The sequence below is a fragment of the Argiope bruennichi genome, chromosome X2, assembly GCF_947563725.1.
Source record: "Argiope bruennichi chromosome X2, qqArgBrue1.1, whole genome shotgun sequence".
Taxonomy (NCBI): domain Eukaryota; kingdom Metazoa; phylum Arthropoda; class Arachnida; order Araneae; family Araneidae; genus Argiope; species Argiope bruennichi.
The window spans coordinates 124982317-125005492 of record NC_079163.1 but is presented as its reverse complement, the minus strand read 5'-3'; the positions used below and the strand labels follow the sequence as shown (position 1 = coordinate 125005492).

The following is a 23176-nucleotide window of genomic DNA, read 5'->3' as shown; positions in this document are numbered from 1 at the left end:
AACGCTCAGTGACTCTATTATCAGTAATTATATTATTAAAAAAATGCTTTGTTTCAGTAAAAAATATTATTATATTAATTGAAGATAAATTCTTTCCACTTTAATTTAAAGCATAAATTCTACCGTTTTCAACCGTTTATTTTAAACGATTCGTTTTATTTTCTTAGTGTTTGATGCATTTAAATTTAAACATTGTTAATTAATCGATCTGCTCATAATGAATCTAAGAAAATTTTGTTGACCAACTCTTGAGATATTACATAAATTTAAAAAGATATTCTTTAGTGCCCATAAAGTTTAAACGCTGAGTGACTCTATTTTCAGTAATCAGATTATAAAAAAATGCTTTGTTCCAGTAAAAAATATTATTATATTAATTGAAGATAAATTCTTTCCACTTTAATTTAAAGCATAAATTCTACGGGTGCTAACAGAAAATGAGAGAGATACATATTACGTTATGACTGAAGGCCTTTATAATATTATGAATGAATTATATGATAATCAAAATTTGAAGTTTTAAAATATTTTGATGAAGAAGCTATTAAAGTAGAAATTGCATAAAATATTTAATTATTAAAATTTTAACGAACATTAAGATTGGCGAACCGGCTGGTCGCCAAAGGCGGCTAGTATGAAAATAAAACTTAAAATTTCCTATTCCATTGCGTTTAATTTTTTTTCCTTTCTATTATTGTTCATAAAGAAGTTTTAGTCAATTTGAATTTTTTCAGTCATTTTGAATTACTTTATACCTTTATTCAAATTAAAGGAATCTGTTAATCGCCTTTAAAATGTTGTAATTTATTAGTTGAATCTTCGTTTATTTTATTTCAGAAGTGGGTGAATTTTATATCATAGTATAAAGAATAATCTCCAAAAAAATTGGTTGATTTATTTGATTGAATTGACTAAACATCCAGTTTTGAAGACAGGTAGGGGTTATTTAGGGGTGGGCTTCCTAATTCTGAAGATTATCAGGGACAAGGATGATACTTAAGCCCGCACTTCACAAACCTGAAAAACCGCGTAAATTCATTGGACATGATAATTATATAGAAAGACTTTCTCAATAATATTTTTATTTAAATTGTACTATTGAGAAGCATTCCCCTATTTTTTTTAATTTAATAACAAACAGAACATACAAATTTATAGAAATTTATAAACTAACTATTTTGAAACCAAAACATTTTGTCTTTGAAAATTGTTTTTGGGTATTTTTATTATGTTTGTTCATCAAGCAATATAAATTATTTTTAGCATGATGAATGTGTTTATGTAACACAAGTTATTTTTAGCATGATGAGTGTATTTATGTAACATAAATTAGTTTTAGCATGACGAATGATTTTATGAATTCGAGTTATACATTTATACAAAATCATAAAAAAAACTAAATGTTCGAGAAAGAAATTTTTCTCTTAGAAAACTGATTTTATCTACTGTTATTTGCCTGATTTGTTTATCCTATAACAGAAATACATTTAATAAATATTTTTTCTGTATTTTATCCATCTATCTTTTAAACAATTTTTGAAGCGTAAAGGTCAACACAATGTATAGAAAATTGAATTACAGTTAATGGGTTTATTTATAAGAAAAATTAATTGTACTATGAACAAATTGTTCATAGTCTGTAGTTTCTTCTGAAAAATTGTTAAAAATGAACAAAAACAAGACGCCTGTTCCTAAAAAAAATCAGTTAAAATATCAAGATAAAAATATAGAACATTATGTTTTTGTTTTTTTTTTATGGATTTAAGCTGTAAAAAAATAACAACATAGGCTTACATTGAAAATTGAAGGTGACGCAGTTTTCTAAAGCATTAAAAGCTTTTTGTTGACATTTTTTTTTTATTTCAATACTTCCCCGGCCTTTTCCTGCCATCTGCCGTATGGAAAAAAACTATCTTCAATAAAGATTGCTTTAAAAAAAACACTTAGGAATATAAAATAATCTTCGAAAAATCATATGCGTTGACACTTAATCAATGTTACGATTTTTACTGGTTGAACACTTTTTTCCTGGTGAGTAAGGATAAAGTGATGCAACATTTTTTTATTGTGAATTTTTTAAATCATTTATTCGATAATCTTAAATGAACCAGTCGGAATAGTTGCTCATAACAGGGATCCTGAATTTTAGGTTTAAATTTACGGAATATAATATCTTTTAAAATAATTTATTCAAGTAGCGAAGCACAAACATCATAACTTCCAACATTTTTTTTAAACTCTATGTTTACTCATATTATTTGATGATTTTCTTTACCTTCTTTTTTGTAGTTTTCACTTTTTTGTATACGATGTATAAAGAAAATATTGCAATCGTCAAAAAAAAATGCAAACTCGAGATTTGGATGAATCTCCACGTTTCAGATTTCCTTGAGCTCGAAAAACACATTTTTAGTATTATGTCTGTCTGTCTGTTTGTTTGTAAACACAATTATCTCGAAAATGTTTTGAGTAGGTCGGATGAAATTTGACATATGTATTTGAAACTTAATTTGTAGATTTGTAACATATTTTGAAGAAAGAAAAAAGAAGTAATCACTCAGAAGAAGTCTGTCTGTCTGGCTGTCCGCATACAAAAGAATTTGATATTAAAGCAATAACTATAACTTCAAACAGTACTATACATATAAAATTAATCTTAATCAGACTTAAACCAATGAAATTCTGTATGTGATCCTGTGGCTACAACTGTCATTCGGCTTTCAGTCGGTTGGTAAAAAGGCGTCCAAAATACATATTCGCCTGACAGATTCTGTAAAAATGTTCGATTCAAGTCAACTATCTCTATTTCATAACTAATGTTCGCCAATGCCATGCAAGGCATTTGCATCCTTACCCAAAGTCCACAATTTTATACGGGGGAGAGGGATAAGACCTTTGTTGGTGAGTATGCGAGAACGTTTCGAAGAGACCACTCCCTCTGGTTTGTCATGAAATAGTCTTACCAGACCTCCTAGATGAGATGGCACATTCCCGATTTTCGACTGTTTCTCCCAGATGGATAAAATGTCTCGGATATGTTTCATTTTTAAACACTTTTGTTTCAGTTGACTTGTTCCATGTTTGTAGAGGCAGAACTTTGTTACTCATTTTTTTCACTTGCCGAAATGAGAGTCATTTGAAATTTTATACAATTATGAAATCTCGATGGCAATGGACTATCATAATATTTTCAGAACTTAACTGTCTGTTAATAATTTATTAAATTAAATACAGATTTCGTATTAGGGACGCCACCTGGTAAAGAGTGGGAAAAATAGATCTCATGATTATGAAGTTGAAGGTAATTAAAATAAAAATGTTTCAGCTGTATAATAGTATTAAAAAGTGCGTTTTCGAAATGGGATTTTACTTAGAAGTAAATATTTCATATTCAAAGAAATATATTTATTTAAACAAACTCTCACTTTCAATAATTATTATGCATATAATATAATTACTTTAATTTGACTAATGTGTGCAAGTTAAGTAGAAGGGGAAAATAACAAAAGTAATAAAAAAATATTGTTTCAGCTTTTTTATTACTTCTGCTTTTTTTTAAGTAATGAAATATTCATTGTTTCTGTTTTTTAAACCTTTTTTTTTTCTTTTCATTTTTACCGCATTCGAACACTAAGCTCTCCCCCCCCAATAGCCTCCCGGATTGAAATTGAAGAAATTTAGCTATTTTATATAAAATCACGTGTTTCCCTTTTTGACTTATAAACCTCTAAAAGTCTTACTTTTTAACCCTTATCTTCAACGCAAAACATTAAACAACATTCAAGCATTCAAGTTTTCGTAAAGCTGTCGAATACATTATCCGAATAATTTGTTGAGATTTCTTGAGTTCCCTTTGTCGCTTCAAAAAAGCAAACGTGTTTTACTTAATGGCTTCTTACAAACAAATAACATTTATCGAATCATTTGACTTCTAGAATTCGAATGCAAGAACAATTGAAAATCTTCTTATAAAAACATTTTTATTCTTAAAAAAATTAAAATTTGTTTATGGCACAAAAGCAAATGATATACATCTGAAAAAGTAATATAAATTTTTATGGCGCAGAAACTTGATAAGATATTTTCCGTTCATATTTTGACTTGATGAGTCGCTTTCTAAGAAAAAGTTTCTAATGCATTTTTTAAATCTTCCTTGTGTTTGTATCTTATGCAATCGATTCAGTTTCTCTGTTTCTGTTCTTTGGAGAAACCATGACACAAACAATGCAACTCAAAGCGATGACAGCAAGAAGAGCAAGTATCATGAAAGAGAAGTTGAGAATCCAGAATGCGAAAAGGTATAGTGTTTGGTTACAGTACTCATTCCTCTCGGTATCTCGGTACTCAACCTCGTTGTACACACCATACACCCAAATGCAACCTAAAAAAATATTGAATTTCAAATTAAAAATTTTAGGCTTCCATAGAGAGAATAAAATGAAATAAAAGTTCTCTAGCTTGCTACCGAAATTCAGTTTCAAATGGTTTTTCATTTTGCTATTTATAACCTCATTTTAATTTGTATTATCGCTTGTATTTCATTTTGCTATGTATTATCTCATTTTACCATGTACTGTTATCCCTCTTGAGCAGTACGGAAAATAGGAAGATGAGAAATGAACTCTTTACTTTGCCTTCTTTAAGCAATCTTTTAATGATGGAAATTAATGTTTTTACATCGAGACATTTTGTGTAGAAAATAAATTTCAAAAGCAGAAATAATGAATCAAAAAAGAAATATAATAAAAAACAGCTGAAGTGCATTAATAAAAATTATCATGAAAAATAAAAAACAATAAAATGAATGCAAGGAGGTTATTTTTTTTAAAAAATAAGGCTACCACGTACTAAAAAGATGTCAAAGTAAACTTATTAAAAAGCATGGCAGAAATAATCACTGCACTTTTTTTTAGGATTATTCACTACATACACAAAAATTAGCTCAGAAAGTCACCAGCATTTAATCGAAACTGGCGACTAGTTATTTAAAAAAATATTCGCTTTGATTATAATCAAATGATTTTCTTTTAAATTTGATTTAATTGTGTTTAATTAATTAAATTTTGGAACAAAGATGAAATGGTAATATTCTTTTAACTCGGGAAGAGAGTAACAAGGAAAAAAAAAGGTTCAAGAAGCTATATTATAAAGCATTTAGTTATGAAAGAAAAAATATTTTTAAAATTTATATAATTGTGAGTTTAACTGACAAGGATACTGATGAACGAAATCGGTACAAAAAAAAAGTTTATATTTCACCTAAAAATAACGAAAGAAAAAAAATAGAAAACCGAATAAAAGGCGATATAAAAACAGGTGTTTGTATAATTTAATTTCTGCACATGCACTTAAGAGTTTTCCTACAAATAGAAAATATCCCAGAAGACTCCTCTTATGCGTTTGAAAAGCAAGATGAATTTTTACATTTAATTAAACAAGTAATTCCGTCAATTATTGTTACTTGATTCATCGTTGCGTTTAATAAAACAGATAATTCCTTAGATTATTTCTACAAGATTCATCGTTGCGTTTAATAAAACAGATAATTCCTTAGATTATTTCTACAAGATTCATCGTTGCGTTTAATAAAACAGATAATTCCTTAGATTATTTCTACAAGATTCATCGTTGCGTTTAATAAAACAGATAATTCCTTAGATTAATTTCTACAAGATTCATTTTTAAATTTTTTAATAAAACCGGTTTTTCTTTAGACTATCAGTTATTTGATAATCAGATTATATTGAATGACAGTGCATTCAAGAACATTCGACAGAATATCCGCTGAAGAGTGACTGAACTTCTTCCCTTCGGATATCCTGAAAAATATCAGTTTTGCAATTCTTTATATAATGTAATGTAAATAAGCCTATATATATATATATATATATATATATATATATATATATATATATATATATATATATATATATTGAAAAGGTGGAAACTGGTACAGTAGTCTGTCTGTACGAAAACTTGAATGCAGAAGTCTGCATTAACATTTTTCAGCAAAAACTGTCTCTGTATGTAATAGAATCAGTGAAGATTTTTTCCAAGTGATTTTAAACAGATATTTAAAAGAAATAAATTATTTTCTTACAATGTTCATTGTTACTTTTTAACGGGTACCCATTTTTTATATTCACAAATTCCTTTCACAATGATACAGGCTGAAACAACAAAAATATAATTTCCGAGTGGCACAATTTGTACAGAGAAAAAAAAGCGATAAGAGATACGTCAGTCTACATCGCGACACAAGAACAAAAGAAATAGAAATTTTTTTCCTTCAGTGATTTTACTATGAGATTTTGATTGGAATTTCTTTTACACGTGTTGACTTAAAGAAAAAAATCGCGGTGTCTGTAAAGTGATGCTGTAAGCATTTGTGATTTTTATCCTTTCACTCAGATACTGAAGTCATCGGTTTTAAAGAGTATATTATATATATATATATATATATATATATATATATATATATATATATATATATATATATATATATATATATATATAACCTAATTTTGACAGGCTCGTGACTAAAATCAAGAGACTTTTGGTATAAACACACGGAGGAATTTGGAATTTGCACACGAGGACGGACGAAAGGCGAAACACGTCTGTTCGCATCAGAACAAAAGAGAAAAAAAAACGAGATTTTTCTTTTTAGAGATTTTACGAAGAGAATCTGATTAGGATTTCTTTGAAACGTGTCGACTCAGGAAAGGAAATCTTGGGTACTTAAAAGAATGCGAAAATGTGAGGGATTTTTATCCCTTCGTTCTGAACATGAGCTTTCCCGACTCGACCATTTTTTAGAAGCCATGTTAGCAATAATTAAATAAAGAAATGGGAATTGGATGATAAAATAAGAAAAAGAATTGAAATAAAATAACATAGGTTTATTTAAGATGAAAATTAGGAAATGAATTAGAATTTAAATTAAATTAAGAAATATCATAGGATGTGTTCCGAGGATGTGTAAGGAAATCACAACCTCAAGGTCAGAAGTACTATATAACAAAAAAAATTATCATACCTAGCACAAACCATATAGTGAGGAAAAGCTGTATAACGCAATCAACTATTTTACAATAATTTCGGTATTCCTTTATTCGCCCTAAGGAATCTTTAGGCACATATTTCGTCCAAATTGCAATGAAATGCTGAATGGTTCCCAAAACACCAGACACTATCAAATACAATGGAATGTTGGGTTGGATTTTGCAGTCATCGATGTAGATGCAACCTATAAATATGAGAAACATTTAAGTATGTGCTTCATATAGACAAATAACAAACATTACAGAGTGTGGCAAAAAAAAATCGAACAAAGTTATTACATCATATTGGTGCTAGTGACGAATATATTTAGGTGAATTAAAGTGAAATAGAAATTAGAATGAAAAACAAAAATTAAAGAATTATTTTATATGCCTACGCTCATGAGAAAAATAAAAATTATGAAAATCCGAAAGTCTACTAGGTATTCTAGGTGTTAATACAATATTTAATACTTGTTCTAACTCAGGAAAAGCATATACTCCACTTATATTAATAAACGATATTACAGAACTATTGACACAACTCTAGACATGAGATTATATCTACCGTCATTTAAACTCAATTTCATAACATTTCAACACCAAGAAACAATTCAAGGATTGCATGAGAATCGTCTTCCATTTAAATAGTTCATTATCACGACGAATAATTGTTAGCTTTCATCTTAAGTCAATGTGAAATTATTTCAGAGCTGTTTTTACTTGTAAGGATGTGGAACTAGTATTATTGAAAGTTAAAATAAAATATAAAGATCAAGTCAAAAATATACACTAAAAAATATTATTATGCTCACCTAAGCTTTGAACGTTATTGACAAAAATTTCTTTGCGTGAAGGGAGGGCGGAAAGAGGGGAGTAGAAATAAAAAGAATAATCAAAGGATACGGGAGGAAATAAAAATTGGGTTTTTGGTTTGGTTTTGTGGTGCTTTATGGCGCAAAAGCCATATCTGGCCATACTGCGCCAGATAAAAATTGGGAATCGCCACTGAAAGGAAATGATATTAGCACAAGAATATCAATCGCGCTCGTGTCCTTTTCGAACAGTGAGGAGGCAAATGCTAAAAGACATTTCCTCGCATATGCATAATTCAGTTGTTGCTGTTCAGTTGGAATTGCGATCTGTATTAATTAAGAATTATTCATAAGTGCTAAGAATGCAACAGATATTAATAATGGAATCAATTCATGAGGCAAAATAGTTGCAAGACGTGTTTAATTAGGCAACTGTTTCGCTGTACGACACAACGTGCATCTATCTGTCATTAAAATTTTATGCTGTTTACATTTTACATAACTTTTCTGAGTTGACAAAAATGCATTACTGAAAGACATTTTGGCTATAATAATGTGGAAAAGAAAGATTACTTTTTTATACGAAAGAGTTATTCAAATTTTCACGTACTAAAATTATTAAACCCATGAGCATAAAAAGGATATTTTAAACCTGCATGATATTGAGCATTTTGTTCCTGTAAGTATTAAATATCTTTGAACATATCCGTGCACATAAATAATAAATAGCATGTAAGAAATTAATTGTAATCTAATTACAAATTTTAACAAAATAAACAAAACATAAATTCAAAATGGAAATACTATTTTGTTTTGACATTCTCTAATAATATTAAATAACAAGCCTTTTTCGAATTGTTCAAAAAATCAATTAAATAAATTTAAAGATCTAACAAAATAAAACGAAAAATCGTGTAATAAAAGATTTAATGTAAGACCTAAAATTATGCTAACAAATAGTTATGATGCAAAAAAATTATTTTGAACAATCCAAGCAAGCATTGTGGCTTCCTGATATAAAGGGAGGCACTTCAAACATGATGAAGAGAAGTCACGTGAGAAGTAAGCAAGTTTTTGTTTTCTTTGAGGGTGCATCAATAATGATTGGTTGTATTTATTGGCCACATCCCGACAATTCATACCTCCTACGGGACGGTTCAGCGCATGTGCCGGTGAAAGCTGCTTTGTAAATGACCTTAATACACATAATAATATTCGCGGCGGCCAATCATTCAGATGTATCAGATGGCCAAGGGAACTGGAAGGCTCGTTTCATTAGAATTGCCTTGATTCATTTTGGTAAACATAGAATTTTCCAATCAGCTTTTCATTCATTTCCTAATGTGGTAGCATTTTCAAATTTTTAAAAGTAAGCATTGTCGATGACAGTAAATTATTCCTATATTTTTAGGAACAGTTTATCGGTTAATTTAACCAAATTTTGACTCCATACCGGCAGAAAATTTGAAAGGAAACTGTTTTCAAGCTTCCATATTGTTTATAATAATGTGTCAAATTAAAAAGTAGTAAATAATTAAAATAAAAAATTTACTTTTTAATGCATTTCTAAAAGCTGCTTTTATTAAATTTATTACCAAATTTGAAATTTATTTTAGCATTTTTACTTTGTTCTTTTTCCCATTACCTCAGTAGATGACACCTTTTCATGATTAATGGTTTCTTTCTTTCCATTGACATAAAAGCAGATTTTCTAATTCTAACTATCCTGCATATAAGAGATCAACATCATAAAAATAAAAGCTTTTCAAGTATTTATGTTAATCAAAATAAAAAGTACTGAAAATTGCTTTGCCGATAACTTGAATTTATACAACCAAGAACTGCTACAAAGACTCCGCAAAATGTCGATTTCAATAAGTTATTGCTCGTAAAATCATCTATGCCTTTTAAAATTTAATTTATCTTGGGATAATATTAATTTCAGAAAGTATGGAACTATATGAACGGACTAAAATCACAGTGGTGTTAATCACTTTAAAAACGAAAGGTTAAGTTTAAATTGTAACCAATGCACAAACTGGATTCATTTCAAATCCTATGTTAAATTTGGATACAAGAGACCACTAAAGTAATAATTTTATAACATTTCCGAATACGGCACTTTAATTTCTGGAAAATGAAACTTATGTTAAATGTGACTTACTCCATTGTAAATTTAATCCTTCAATATAAGCATTTTGCAATTTAGTTAAACAAGAATAGATCAAATTCCTTGCAAATTATTTTACTAAACTTAATTTTTTTAAGATAATAGTTGAATAACTCATAATAGTTAACTTAAAATCGCATATCTATAACATCAATACAATCATTAAGATTTTATCTGCCAACATTTGAGCTTGAATTAAACTATCGCTTTAGATAAATTTTAAGATAATTCTTACACAGAGAAAGAGTGATTCCATTGACATTTCTATTTCTAAATCATAGTTTTTTTTCTGTATAGACTGAAATGAAAATGTCTGCATAATCTAATTTACATGTTGTTTCACAAGGTGCTATATTTACACTTTCTTATTTCTCATGTCCTGTTGTTTCCAACATTAAACTGATGTGGCAAATTTGATGTGTATTATGTGATGATGGCTAAAAGCATGTTAATTATATTGAAGCATGCTGATAAAAAATAACGAATAGAAAGTTCAAACATTTAGTATACTGATGAAGATATACTAAATATCTTAGTGTATAAGTTTAAAGATTCTAAAAAAATGGATAAAATAAAAAATAAAAAGCAAAAGCTCGTCACTAAATTGCCAAATAGTAAGAAAATATAAACAAAATTTTCATTCCTTAGTTTTTAACAATGGGGGGGGGGGGGTAAATACGCCATTGAATATTTCATAAAACAGTAGAAAATATTGTGACAAATTATTCACAATATTATTTTAAATATCAAAATTAGGGAGGGGGGGATTTAACGGCAGATAAATTTAATATCAATAAAAAGTTGCTTTTTTGCATTTTAAAAAAGTGAAAAACCATTTTTGTGCCATAACGTTTTCAAAATCGATTGTCTAATTCTTATTAATTTCTTATTTCTTATTAATTAAAATTGTAGTTAAAATTTCCAAAAAAAAAATGTTCCAAGGTTCAAACATTTTCCTTCTCAAAAATACGTTTGTGCAAATTTCGGTACTTGATGGTCTAGCGGTCTGCTCTATAGAGCGCCAATAGACACACATGTGCATACTTTTTTATTAGCAGTAGAAATATATAGAGATCTTGGCAATATTCTTTATTATCTAAAAAAATTGAACAGCGAGAAGAACAGTACTAGTTTAAAATACTCAATTCGATATAATCAAGTCTTGAGTCTAAGCAGATACTAGGTAGATGTTCTATATTTATTATAATTTAAAACATGCTTGGATGTAAAGCAGGAGAACATATTGTGGTAAGTAAAATGAAGGAAGGTTTGCATAGTGCTGATCTTATCATCAATGTTCAGATTATCATCAATGTTAGCTGATTTGTAAAGAGAAAAGAAAACGACGGAATTTGAACTTGTTCTGTTCCTTTTTTAATAATTCAATTAAATAAGGGAATTGCAATGAAAGTTATTATTCTTTACCTATTATCAGCAGAGCAAGCGAGATAAAAGGAAAGCCACCAACACAGAACATCCATCCTACTGTGAAAATAAAACACAAAATTAATTATAATTGCACTATCCATTATATTGATTATATCAATGCTGCTCTAAAGTATTAATACAATTCTAAAATATAAATATAAATGTTGCAAATATCAATTAATTGTCTAACATCTGCTACAACCAACCTATATAATTATAAACGAATTTCTGCTATGAAAGAAAAGTTATTTACCACTCGACTTAAAGTGACATCTAGATTTGCATATTTGAAATAATAATAAGTTACATAGTTGAATTTTATAGTGCAATTTCATTTAATTTTTTTAATAAATATATAAGAAAAATAATACCATCAATTGAATTTTTAATTGTGTATAAATAATAAAATTTGATGGCATTCTTGATATTTTCGGCTTAGTATGTATAGAATAAACTATTTCAGTAAGCTTTGAATTTTTTAAATTCTTTTTCACCAATAAGTCTTTTTCTTCTTTTTCATATTTTGAGTTAAGACATTAAATAAGCAAATTGTTTATTATTATTGCAATTGCTAATTATTCTACTTATACCGGGAGTTTAAGGTTTTGCTTCTGTCTTTTTGAAGAGGATGAATTCTATGAACTAGAGCTGCTCTATAAAAGCACTTAATCCATCAATTAAGCACTTTTAAACTTTATAACTTAAGTGCTTCATAACTTTGGCTGCCCTGTTTGTCTTTTTTCTCCACATATAAAGATGGACAAATACAAATTTGAAAAGTTCCTTGCGTATTTTAACATAAGTATGTGATGTAAAGAAATTCATTTGTGCAGTAGAAATTTTTCTAGAGAAGCTACAATCATTGATGAGTATGGAATAATTTAGAAGTATAATTATAAAAGAAAGAGGCAGTTGGAAAAGCTTTTCAAAAAACTAAGCTAATAAACTAAAATATGTATTTCCCTTCAGTTGAAAAGTGAAACGAAAGAATTATTAAATGAGCGTTCAGGACAAAATTAAGATAATTACATTTTGAGAGACTTGGGGGGAAAAAAAGGGCTGAGTGCCTCAGAAGTAAAAGTAAGATTGCTTTTATTTATAAATTTAATACTATGAAGAAGAAGATTTATTTTTAAAAGAGAGGAAAAGTTGAACTGATTACATGTGGGCTTGTTGAAATTGATGAAAATAAACGTTTTCATTTCCCTAAATGGCAAAAGAAAGTTTGAAAAGACTTATTGACTTTCTTTAACAATATTTTATAATTTGAACTTGGCGTCTAAAAAATTTATTTATGTAGTTTAGCAACAATTTATTACTGGAACTAACATCAAAGAAAGTCATTTAATTAGTTCAGAAATAGTTAATGAATTGAAACTGTAGCCAATCAAAATCACATTATGATTTGGAATTTACTTTTAAAAAAAGAGTAACTTAATTAGTAGGTGCAATGTGTAACACAAGATCAATGAGTTTATTTTCGTATATTTTTACACATTTCAAATTAATAAATTCCTTGATTGGTTTGAGCATCTCATTTCCGATTTTGGGAAGGAAAAACAGCAAATCGGGCAGCTGCATTGAGCGGGGTAAATAGCTTATTTCATTAAATTTTGACTTCATTTCATTATTTTGCATATACATTTTTTTGAACCTATGAATGTCGATCTATTCAAAAATTTAAATCATTCATTGAAATTATTTATAATTATTTTCATAATGTTTTATAAATACTTTCAAAAACCACCAGTTTATGAAAGAAAACGCTAAGTCTTTATTTTAAATCATAAGAAACCATTATTAATAAGTTAATTAGCTTTTAGTAAAAAAATTGAAACAGTGAGCCTAATATTACTTTAGTACTGCTTATTCCAAGTTAATTGTGCGAGAAATCGTATAGCTCAAATAGATTGAACATAAAATGCTATAACGCCCGAATATTTAAACATATGTATGCATAAAAGCGAATCCCAATTGAATTAGTAATCCGAATTAAAGTTAATTAGTAATCCGATTAAAAGTTATCTTTTATTAAATATTTTGCCTTACTTTTGTTTTTGTTTTTCCAAATATTCTCGCAAAAAATTGTGATCTAAAGAAATGCATTCGTTAAACTATGGATCAATACATTGTAAATATATATGTTGTTGATAACACAACTACATGCATTACAAACTGGTTGATTCCCAAACAAATACAGTAAAATAAATATTAATTACATTTTGCAGCTAGTGAAAAAATTTTGACATTCATAAAGCATGAATCCATTCCGTATACTTCATGAAACTCCTCATGTTTCTGGTATCAATCTAGAAACGAGTAGGAGACATCTTACAGGAAATGATTGCTTCACAGTTGAAATCCGTATAGACATTACTTTGATTTAGTCTCACAGTTTGAGTTGTCTTGTATATATGCAGAAGTCCTCGAATGTGGAGTCATAATTAGAATGAGAATTCGAGGCACGGGAAGTACACTTAAACAACGGATATTACTACAGTCGAATTGGTTAAAACAGGGAACTAATAGCTCTGCAAATAGCTTTGGTCACATTCTCAAGAATTTGCATCAACTTTAATTTTATATTCAGTTATAAACATGCTTTTTCATTACACCATGGTAAACCATTGATTTGTTTCATACATGAGAATTTCTTATTTTTTAAAAATGGAATTGTTTAGCTTGAATTTTCAATAACTTTACGACTTGCTAAAGAAATGACATTTTGTCCAATTGTACGATCTCAAAGGAATTAAAATATTTTATTGTCGTCATAGCTTGATTATCGGTTAATCGTTTCATTTTTATTATATTTTTATTTCATGTCAGAGATATCATTTATTGGAGAATTTGAGAAAAAAACTGATTTTGAAATTTCATATTTATAATTATAAATTAAGAAATATATTGAAGACTTAAAAGTAAAAAATAAGAAAATTATAAAGTTTTTAGTATCATGATTTAATATATGTTGAAAAGGATAATTTGTTAATAAAAATAGATAAACCAAAACCAAAACTATAAAAACGTGAGATTATGAAAACTATAATATAAACAATGAGTGAACATAAGATAGAAAATTTCTCAGCATTATTAAAAAACTAAAACTATATTTCACATGTAATTCAAATTCTAATTAAAGTATTTTAATGAACATTTCATGCTTTTACGACTTTGTTTTGATCTATGTTTTTTTCGATTTCAAATTTTTTGTTGTTGTTGTTGTTGTTGTTTATTACTTTTCAAATTCATTAATGAAATATTTTTTAAACTTTTTTGCTTTTATTATTTTGCTGCAGTTCCTATTTATTAAACAAAAAAATTAAATTCTGACTCAGAGATGGATTTTATACTCATATTATGGTTATGAAATAAATCCATCTTTAGCAGGAAGAATGCAATGTCATAAATTCAACTGCATTCCCCTCATATTAAATGTGAAGAAAACAATATTCACTAAATGTGCTCTTAACTGATAATACTCTAATGGTAAAATGAAATATTAGCACGCAAGAGCCTTTATTATATTGTATGAAAGAATGGATGCAAACTCACAGGTCGAAAATATAATCAAGACAGCCTTGAAAAAAAACTCGCAGACATTGGACGAACTCGACCACGCAATTTTCAATCTGGTGAGGGGAAATAGATACATGGACGGTTTATCTGTAAGAAACGAAGTTTCAGTTGATGACAAATATTCTGAAGTGACAAAAATAAAATAGATATCATAGTTGATAAAGATCTTTTAAATAACAAGAATAATACAGATGTCACAAACAATAAAGATTAAGTAATAAGAATAATACAGATATCGCAAATAATAAAGATTTTTAAGTAGTAAGAATGAAATAGGTGTCACACTGAATAAATATTTATATGTAACGAGAATAAAATAGAAATCATAAAGTGTAAAAACCATAATATTATTTCATTAAATTTTTCTTTTATGTAAATTTATTCTTTAACTTTTTCCCGCCCGACAATGTTGAATGGCATCACCGGAGTTATCTGCTTTTAATAATCAAAAAATGACATCATTTACACTCAAATTTCACTTACCTATTCATGGACAGCAACAGGCCTGGAAAAAAATTAATATTAAATAACTAGCCTAATTGAAATTAATAATTATAAACATGAAGTGTTTCCAAATTATATTTGTCAATATTATATCTTTTCTATCAACAAATAATGACTTGGAGAGGATTAATAGCTCATATTATACCATAAATCTTTGATATACTATTATCGATGCATTATCAAAGTAATTTCTTCTCAATATCAAACAAAAATAACTCATTAAATAATAAAGATTTTTAAGTAGTAAGAATGAAATAGGTGTCACACTGAATAAATATTTATATGTAACGAGAATAAAATAGAAATCATAAAGTGTAAAAACCATAATATTATTTCATTAAATTTTTCTTTTATGTAAATTTATTCTTTAACACGTTCCCGCCCGACAATGTTGAATGGCATCACCGGAGTTATCTGCTTTTAATAATCAAAAAATGACATCATTTACACTCAAATTTCACTTACCTATTCATGGACAGCAACAGGCCTGGAAAAAAATTAATATTAAATAACTAGCCTAATTGAAATTAATAATTATAAACATGAAGTGTTTCCAAATTATATTTGTCAATATTATATCTTTTCTATCAACAAATAATGACTTGGAGAGGATTAATAGCTCATATTATACCATAAATCTTTGATATACTATTATCGATGCATTATCAAAGTAATTTCTTCTCAATATCAAACAAAAATAACTCATTAAATCAACTGGCATTAAGTGAACGAAAGCAAATAAAGCAATTAATCTTAAGGTTAATTTTGAATCTAGATAAAATACTTTTAAATCCTCAATTGTCCCCCTCGATAAAAATACAGAAATGCAATGAAAACGTTTCTTTCCCTCTGAATAGTTCTTAAACGTGCATAATAGACTTCTTTTAACACTTATCTGATACATTTATATAAATGGTAGGCTTAAATAAATTATTATGAGTAAATATGAAACCAATCTGCCATTTTAATGATTTCTGTTTTATCTATACAACTTAATTTCACAATAAAGTCTTAGTTTATATAAAACTTTTCAGAAAAAAAATAGTAAAGAATGGAGAGAATTCTCCTCTAAATGCAAAACCATCAATATGTTTCATCAGAAAACAAGTACATTTTTTTATTTAAATTTTTAAAAAAATGGTTTGTGTCAAAATTTTTAGTAACAATAATCAACAGTTGATTCCATAAGAAAGAAGAGAAAAAAACTTTTTCACCTTTTCAAAGACAAGTTCTTTTTCAGGGATAAAAAGATGTAATTTTTTTATTTCATCATACTATTTTTTTAAATCAACAGCAAATAATTCAGTGAGGTAGAAAAATTCAATTTATTCATCTGGATTCTGACCCAACGGATTTCCTTTTCTTCAAGTAAAATAATTTTAATTGAATTTAACGAAGCGAGCAATACTGGCATAAAATTCTCAATTCCAAAAAAAAAATCGAGTTTTACGCTTGAATTAGTATTGTTCTTTTATTCTCATTTAAATTTAAAATATCTCTGGAATTAATGAAAAGAGGCTAGTAGAGTACTGAATTCAATATTTAAATGTACATTTATTGAACCGAATCATAAAAATTTCGCAATTTGCACTAGTGTTGCTCTTTTTCTAGCCAATTCTATTTAAAGAAAAACTAAAGGCACACATATATCCGTGACGAGTTATAGTGATTTTCATCAGTTATTTTCCAGTGAAATTTATCCCCAAAAATAAATGAAATTTCAAATAAAAAACAATAAAAATTGTTTAAATCAAAATTTGGAGAAAAAAAACTATCCTATTTCTTATAGTTTAATAAATTTTTATTATTAGAGAATAAACACTCTCTTAATATTTTCAAGAAAACTGTGTTTTACTAAATAGATAAGAGTTCTGTTAATGAAGGAAATATTTTCAAAAATAGAAAATGATTAATTTCACATATATAATGACCTAATAATTGAAACTAAAAGCTCTGTAAGTTTTGAAAATACACAACAAAAATACTAAATATTTTTTTGCAATAAACATACAAGTTTATTGCAAATTTAAGAGTTATCCAAAAATTATGTATTCTTCAGAGCAACAAAAAAAATGAATCAAAATTGAAAACAAGAAATAGAACCATTTTATTGAATTAATATGAAGCAACAAAGAGAGAGAGAGAGAGAGAGTCCAGACAGCTCAACCGGAGACAAAACAGACAGCTTAATGTGTTTTTCATGTTAATCGCAGAGGCGTTTTCTAATTCTTTTAGCAGAGCAACCCCTGAATTGTAGAAAATATTTATATTTTGGAAAAGTATTACCACAGTTCAGCTGCTTTGTGAAGTAAGCAGATTTTGTGCAGACATTCTCTTAAATGAAATACAACTGCAGAAGTCTATTCAATTAAGAATTTCTCCAAATTCTCTTTTCTTCTCTATTATTTCTTTATAAATAAAATAAGCAGATGTTCCGGGTTGGTTGAGAGGGTCCCAGCTTGAAAAATCTCCAGGAATTTTCTTGATCCGAATATAATATTCCAGGTTGTCCTTTTTTCAATTTTAATCAAATAAGCCAGATTAAAAAATGACAAGATTTCATTAGCAAGATTAATTTCATTTACAAACAGAAGAAAAATAAGATTTCATTAGCTTCTGAAGAATTTTCCAAACTACCCTTACATATGGAATATGATTACCTTAAATGAGATCTCTGTATATTTTGAAATAAAGGACTGGGTGTGTTTTTTTTCTAGATTTTAAAAATATTAAAATTCTTTTTATAATTTACATGAAACTCATGCATTTTATCTAAAATATGTTTCCTCATTGAACAAAACATGCAGAGATGAAAAAATTTACCTAGATGTGAAAACAGTAAAGACATTATTAACAAGATAGATATGTTTAAAGTTCTCCTGAATTCTAAAATTTCTTTTTGATGAGAAAAGATGCCATGAAACGAATTCATAGCTAAAAAAAATTCACTCTAAACATTATCAATCAGTGAATCTGTCGGAAAATAGTAATGAAATATATATTAATTATATTTATTGAACTCTTCCTGAATTTTTGATAATTTTTTCTAATTTAATTTTATATTGCTTATATTTTGTTTCCCATTTTTTGGTGAAAAAATTTTTTGTTGAAATTCCTCCAACTTTCTCTCCCCTCTCCTATACTCAGTCCAGTATTTAAAGCATTCCTGGTTGAAATTTAGAATAACTGGTAATTCTGGTTATCCTAGTTTTTTTTTTTTTTTTTTTTTTTTTCGAAACACTAAAATGGGTAGATTTTCAGCGTTTTTTATTTATTTTAGCTTATTTTGTATCGTTTTATTTCAAGTTTGTAATGACAGAATTTTGTAATCGATATTTTGTTCATTTTCTGATATGTTCTGAAATTTTCTGCAATTTTGCTTCCCGATGACAATACACTATTTAAATGTTTTCATAAATGAACAGTCAACTAAATAATTTCAATTAAATTCTGATTCCACGTGAGAAACGGCATCTGTTTGTAAATTTTATGGAAACTAGATCACAAAATTGTATAATAACTTTAATAATGAATTATAAAATTTATGAAGTCTAAAAAGTAGGAAATAATTAAAATGTAAATTTAAACACACACTGATTATTATACTATAAAAAAGAAAAAATTTTAAAAATGGAGGTCAAAACATAAATCATCGTCGCCGCGTTATAGATTTTTATATTAGTGGGCCAGAAGCATGGCTTTTTCATGAGCTTTATATATAATATAAATACTTCTTAATATTTTACAAATGGTACAATTAAAAGACATATATAAATCTTGCCTTTAGTAAACTTCCATAGAGTATGAATCAAAGCTCTTATTTTATTGAAAAAGTTCGATGAATCCTGTCATTTCCAGCTTCTTTTATCTCAAGAGCAGGAAATTTTGCATGGGGAAAAAGTCAACACCCAAACTATGAAATGACAGTCTTTCAAAATATTTCAGTAGTTATTAAATCTCATTATAAGAGTATTAGGTATCTCTGTCATCTGTTATTACATTTGTCAGAATGTATAGTTAATATATCCAGATTCCTCCTCATTTGATAAGTAACTTTTACAATTTGGCATAATTTAAAATCCTTTAAGTATAATAATTTTGTTCGTTTCTCTTATACACATAATGCTTAGCAAGTTTGTATGCATTCAGAAAGTTACTAAAAAAGGAATGGATAAGACTTATTAATCAATTATGTCCTAATTGCTCAGCCATTATGAAAATTTGTGATTTAATTACATTCGTATAATTGGGTATTTCGAGCGTACTGTCGATAAAGAGAGACCGTTGAAAAAAACACTTAGGAAAAGACCACTCCTCAGGAAATGACACAAAATGTATTGTTGGTTTTTATTTTTCTACTGTGTTGAGTTAAAAATTACGTATATCGAAAGAAAATGTAAGAAATTAATTACATAAAATGAAATACCTCTTAAAAATTGATTTAAAAAGTTTATTTTTCATTATGAATCCATTCTACTGTGAACATAATTATAAATCATGCATCATCTTCTGTGTTTCGTGCAATTCATGGTGCCCATATAAAAGAGCATTAAAGAAGAAAAAAACTTCAATGCCTACTTTTCATGTATAATAATTTCAGCAGAATCTTCTATTTATTTATTTTTTCATAAAATTTTGAATTCGTAAAGAGACTTTGTGGACTCCCTATACATACTTCATTATCTAAAGATAAGAATGTATATGAATATAATTTATAATTTAAAAATGAAGAAATAAACTTTAATATGAAAGAAGTTGATGGTTAATTTAAAATGAAATATGTATATTTCCCGTTATATAAAGAGAGAAGTATTATAGAAAGTTATGCATAAAAGAAAGATGAATATGAATTGCAAATAATGCATGATCTTTTATTGCTGCTTACTATGTTCTTTCACTGTAAATAGAAGAAATTGCTTCGGTACGAATTTCAAGTTTTGTTCATTTGATTCGAAACATCTGCCTATCCTGTATGACCTTCATGAATAAAACATGATTCCATTCCATTTACTTTTCCAACTTATTTTCTTTCTATTTCTTTTAAACTTGCTTAGCTTATTTCAGATCAGCAGCACTTTTATAAACAGCTTAGAAAGAGTAAGAGCAAAATTGAGCCTCTCAACTGGCTTTACTGAAAGAGCAATGAAAGAGATAGAGAACTGTTTCAAAATCATTTTAGCTTTTTATTTTTCATTCCGAAAGTCTGAGATGAAATTTTTTCTTTATCGATTTTCCTTTTTCTTTCTCACCTTTTCATATTGAATGCTCATTTTGAATAAACATTTTTTTAAATTACATTTCCATATATTTATACACTGGGATCATGAGAGATATAATTCCTGAAGCTATATATTCCAATTGCTTTAAAATCAAATATGAAGCAAAGTAAAGCATTATTTTTACATATTATTTAATTTATTTATATATATCACCTTTATTTTAATACTGCCTTCTGTACGAAAATCTTCTTGTGAGTTGAAAATTCATTTCAAATTTTTCATGGCAAATATTTTATCAAAAATTGTAGAATTATAACAGTACTTTAAGAAGAGTCTTTAGAAAAGTGTTTAGTGTAATTTAAAATTTTTATAGTGTTAAGCGCTTTATTTGTATGCATTTTGCGCAAATGTATAAAGATAGCAATTTTCGCTTATGTGTCTAGTAATAATCTTCTTTAGCGAGATATAATCATAGGAATATTATAGATACATTTATCTCTTGTATTTAAACTGTGTAATAATTATTAAATGCATTTAGTTTAACATGCCGGGTAAAGATTAAGTACAATTTAATTCCCAAAAATCACAATATAGATAGGATGGCAATAAAAAACAGTCATTCTTCCAAATTTGTATGATATGAAACGCCACTGTTATATCCAAACGACTAAAACCGCATATAGCAAAACGTACTAAATATTGATATAACAAGCTACAAGTGACATACAATATATTGTGTGACAGCATTCAATAATTGCTTATCACATACAACAATTTGAAATCAAATGTAACTGACCTATTGTTTCAATAAAATGTCTTGGGAAATAACATTTTGATGCAGCAAAGACCATATATCATAAGAAATTAAAAAATACTTGTAGAGAAATATTTACTTTTGGACTTCTCTTTGGCCTCGTCACCTTTCTTCTTACGCAGTGGTAAAGTGGCTGTGTCATCTCCTTCTGTCTGGATATCTAATTGTATTGATTCTTTATCTTTTTTCAGGAGATTATCGTCAACCTTCTCCTTTTCAGAGTCCTCCTTTGATTCTTTGTTTTCCTCGTCAGGTTCCTCCCTGGAATCATCATTTTCCTCCTCTCTGGAATCTTCGTTCTCTTCTTTTCTATAATCCTCCGGTGCTGTTGGTGAAGATTGCTGGTCTTCCATCTCGAATCACTGAAGAACAAAGAAAAAGAAATTAAGCCTTATGCAGTTATTTTCATTTTGAAGACGAGATAACAGAATTTTGCTTGGAAAAGATCTTTTTCCGATCGAGATATTTTTTTTCTATATTGGCAGCAACTCAAACTTTTAATTCAGACAGTAAAAATATAAGTGAACACTAAAAAGTCCTGAAGTTTTATATTGTTCGTTTATTTGTCATATTCAAGTATTCATTCTATTTTAAAACACAAATGAATAAAAAAAAATGATAAGATGTGTTGCGGAAATCAGTATACTTGTGCGTAGGTATGTACACTAAATTTAACGATGAGAACACTTGTCAATGACTGCATGCAAATTATTGTTTCATCTTAAAAATGTTTGTTATCAGAGCCAATTTCAATTAATATTTCTTAAAGAAATATTTTATTCCCTTGGTCTGCGAATTTATTTAACCTTCTATTAGATGACGCATCATATTTAGAACATTTATTGTAAATGGCATCAATATAATCCACTATGTAAAGAACACTAGAGAACACTTGGGATATTTAAAACCTGTTAGAATGAGTTGAATTTTTGAACTTTTAAATTAATTTTTTTTTAAATAAACCGCCGATTTTAATAACAAAAACTGTAGTTCGATGCATTTAGGTGATGACATTTTAGGTGAAGGTGTTAAAATTGATAATAGTTAAATAGACTGGTTTATTTTGTAGGTTCCGCAGTATACTTGTTAAGAAAGCGTTTTATCAGATCTATTTTAATACATATTTTTACGGGATTTATTTGCTGTTAAATATTACACGATGAAGTTAGAAAAGCACATAGTGATCGTGAACTGTGGTCAGTCCACCGTCAAATTAAACATGATATATCAGTAATCGTATTGCGGTGTTCGTAGGGTTTTATAATGAGACTTCGATCCTCCCTTATCAGACAATAGCGGCTTCCAAACCCATTGTCACCGAAAATTCTCTGTACATGCAAACCTGGGACATTAACTATGTCATCGAGGATGAAAGAATCTCCTATGCCCTTCATTAATCTACTGGGTTAAGACTCAAGAATATAATCAGAAAAAGAAGGTTATGGATGTTATCTTTTGAATTTGTTCTTAAACAGCATTCTTCAAAAACTGGTGCATAGACATGTACTTTAGCAATGAATTTCTCACTGCTATTAGACTGGCTGCTACGGGATTCTCTTGATTTCTTCTAAACGGAATACAAATATTTTCTTTGATTCCTTCAA

At 27.8% G+C, this 23176-nt stretch overlaps 1 protein-coding gene across 3 annotated transcripts in view; it reads right to left on the bottom strand.

Moving 5' to 3' along the window:
* Positions 1 to 3961: 3961 nt before the first annotated feature.
* LOC129961050 (uncharacterized) overlaps positions 3962 to 23176 on the bottom strand; it is a 39035-nt gene continuing 19820 nt past the window's right edge. For all 3 annotated transcript variants that reach the window (XM_056074852.1, XM_056074851.1, XM_056074853.1), the window contains 5 exons: positions 21652 to 21934; positions 15012 to 15122; positions 11454 to 11513; positions 7040 to 7249; positions 3962 to 4381 (listed from right to left, as the gene is read on the bottom strand). In XM_056074852.1, the coding sequence (XP_055930827.1) occupies positions 4167 to 4381; positions 7040 to 7249; positions 11454 to 11513; positions 15012 to 15122; positions 21652 to 21925 (870 nt within the window). In that variant the 5' untranslated portion in view covers positions 21926 to 21934 and the 3' untranslated portion in view covers positions 3962 to 4166. The remainder of the gene's footprint in view (positions 4382 to 7039; positions 7250 to 11453; positions 11514 to 15011; positions 15123 to 21651; positions 21935 to 23176) is intronic.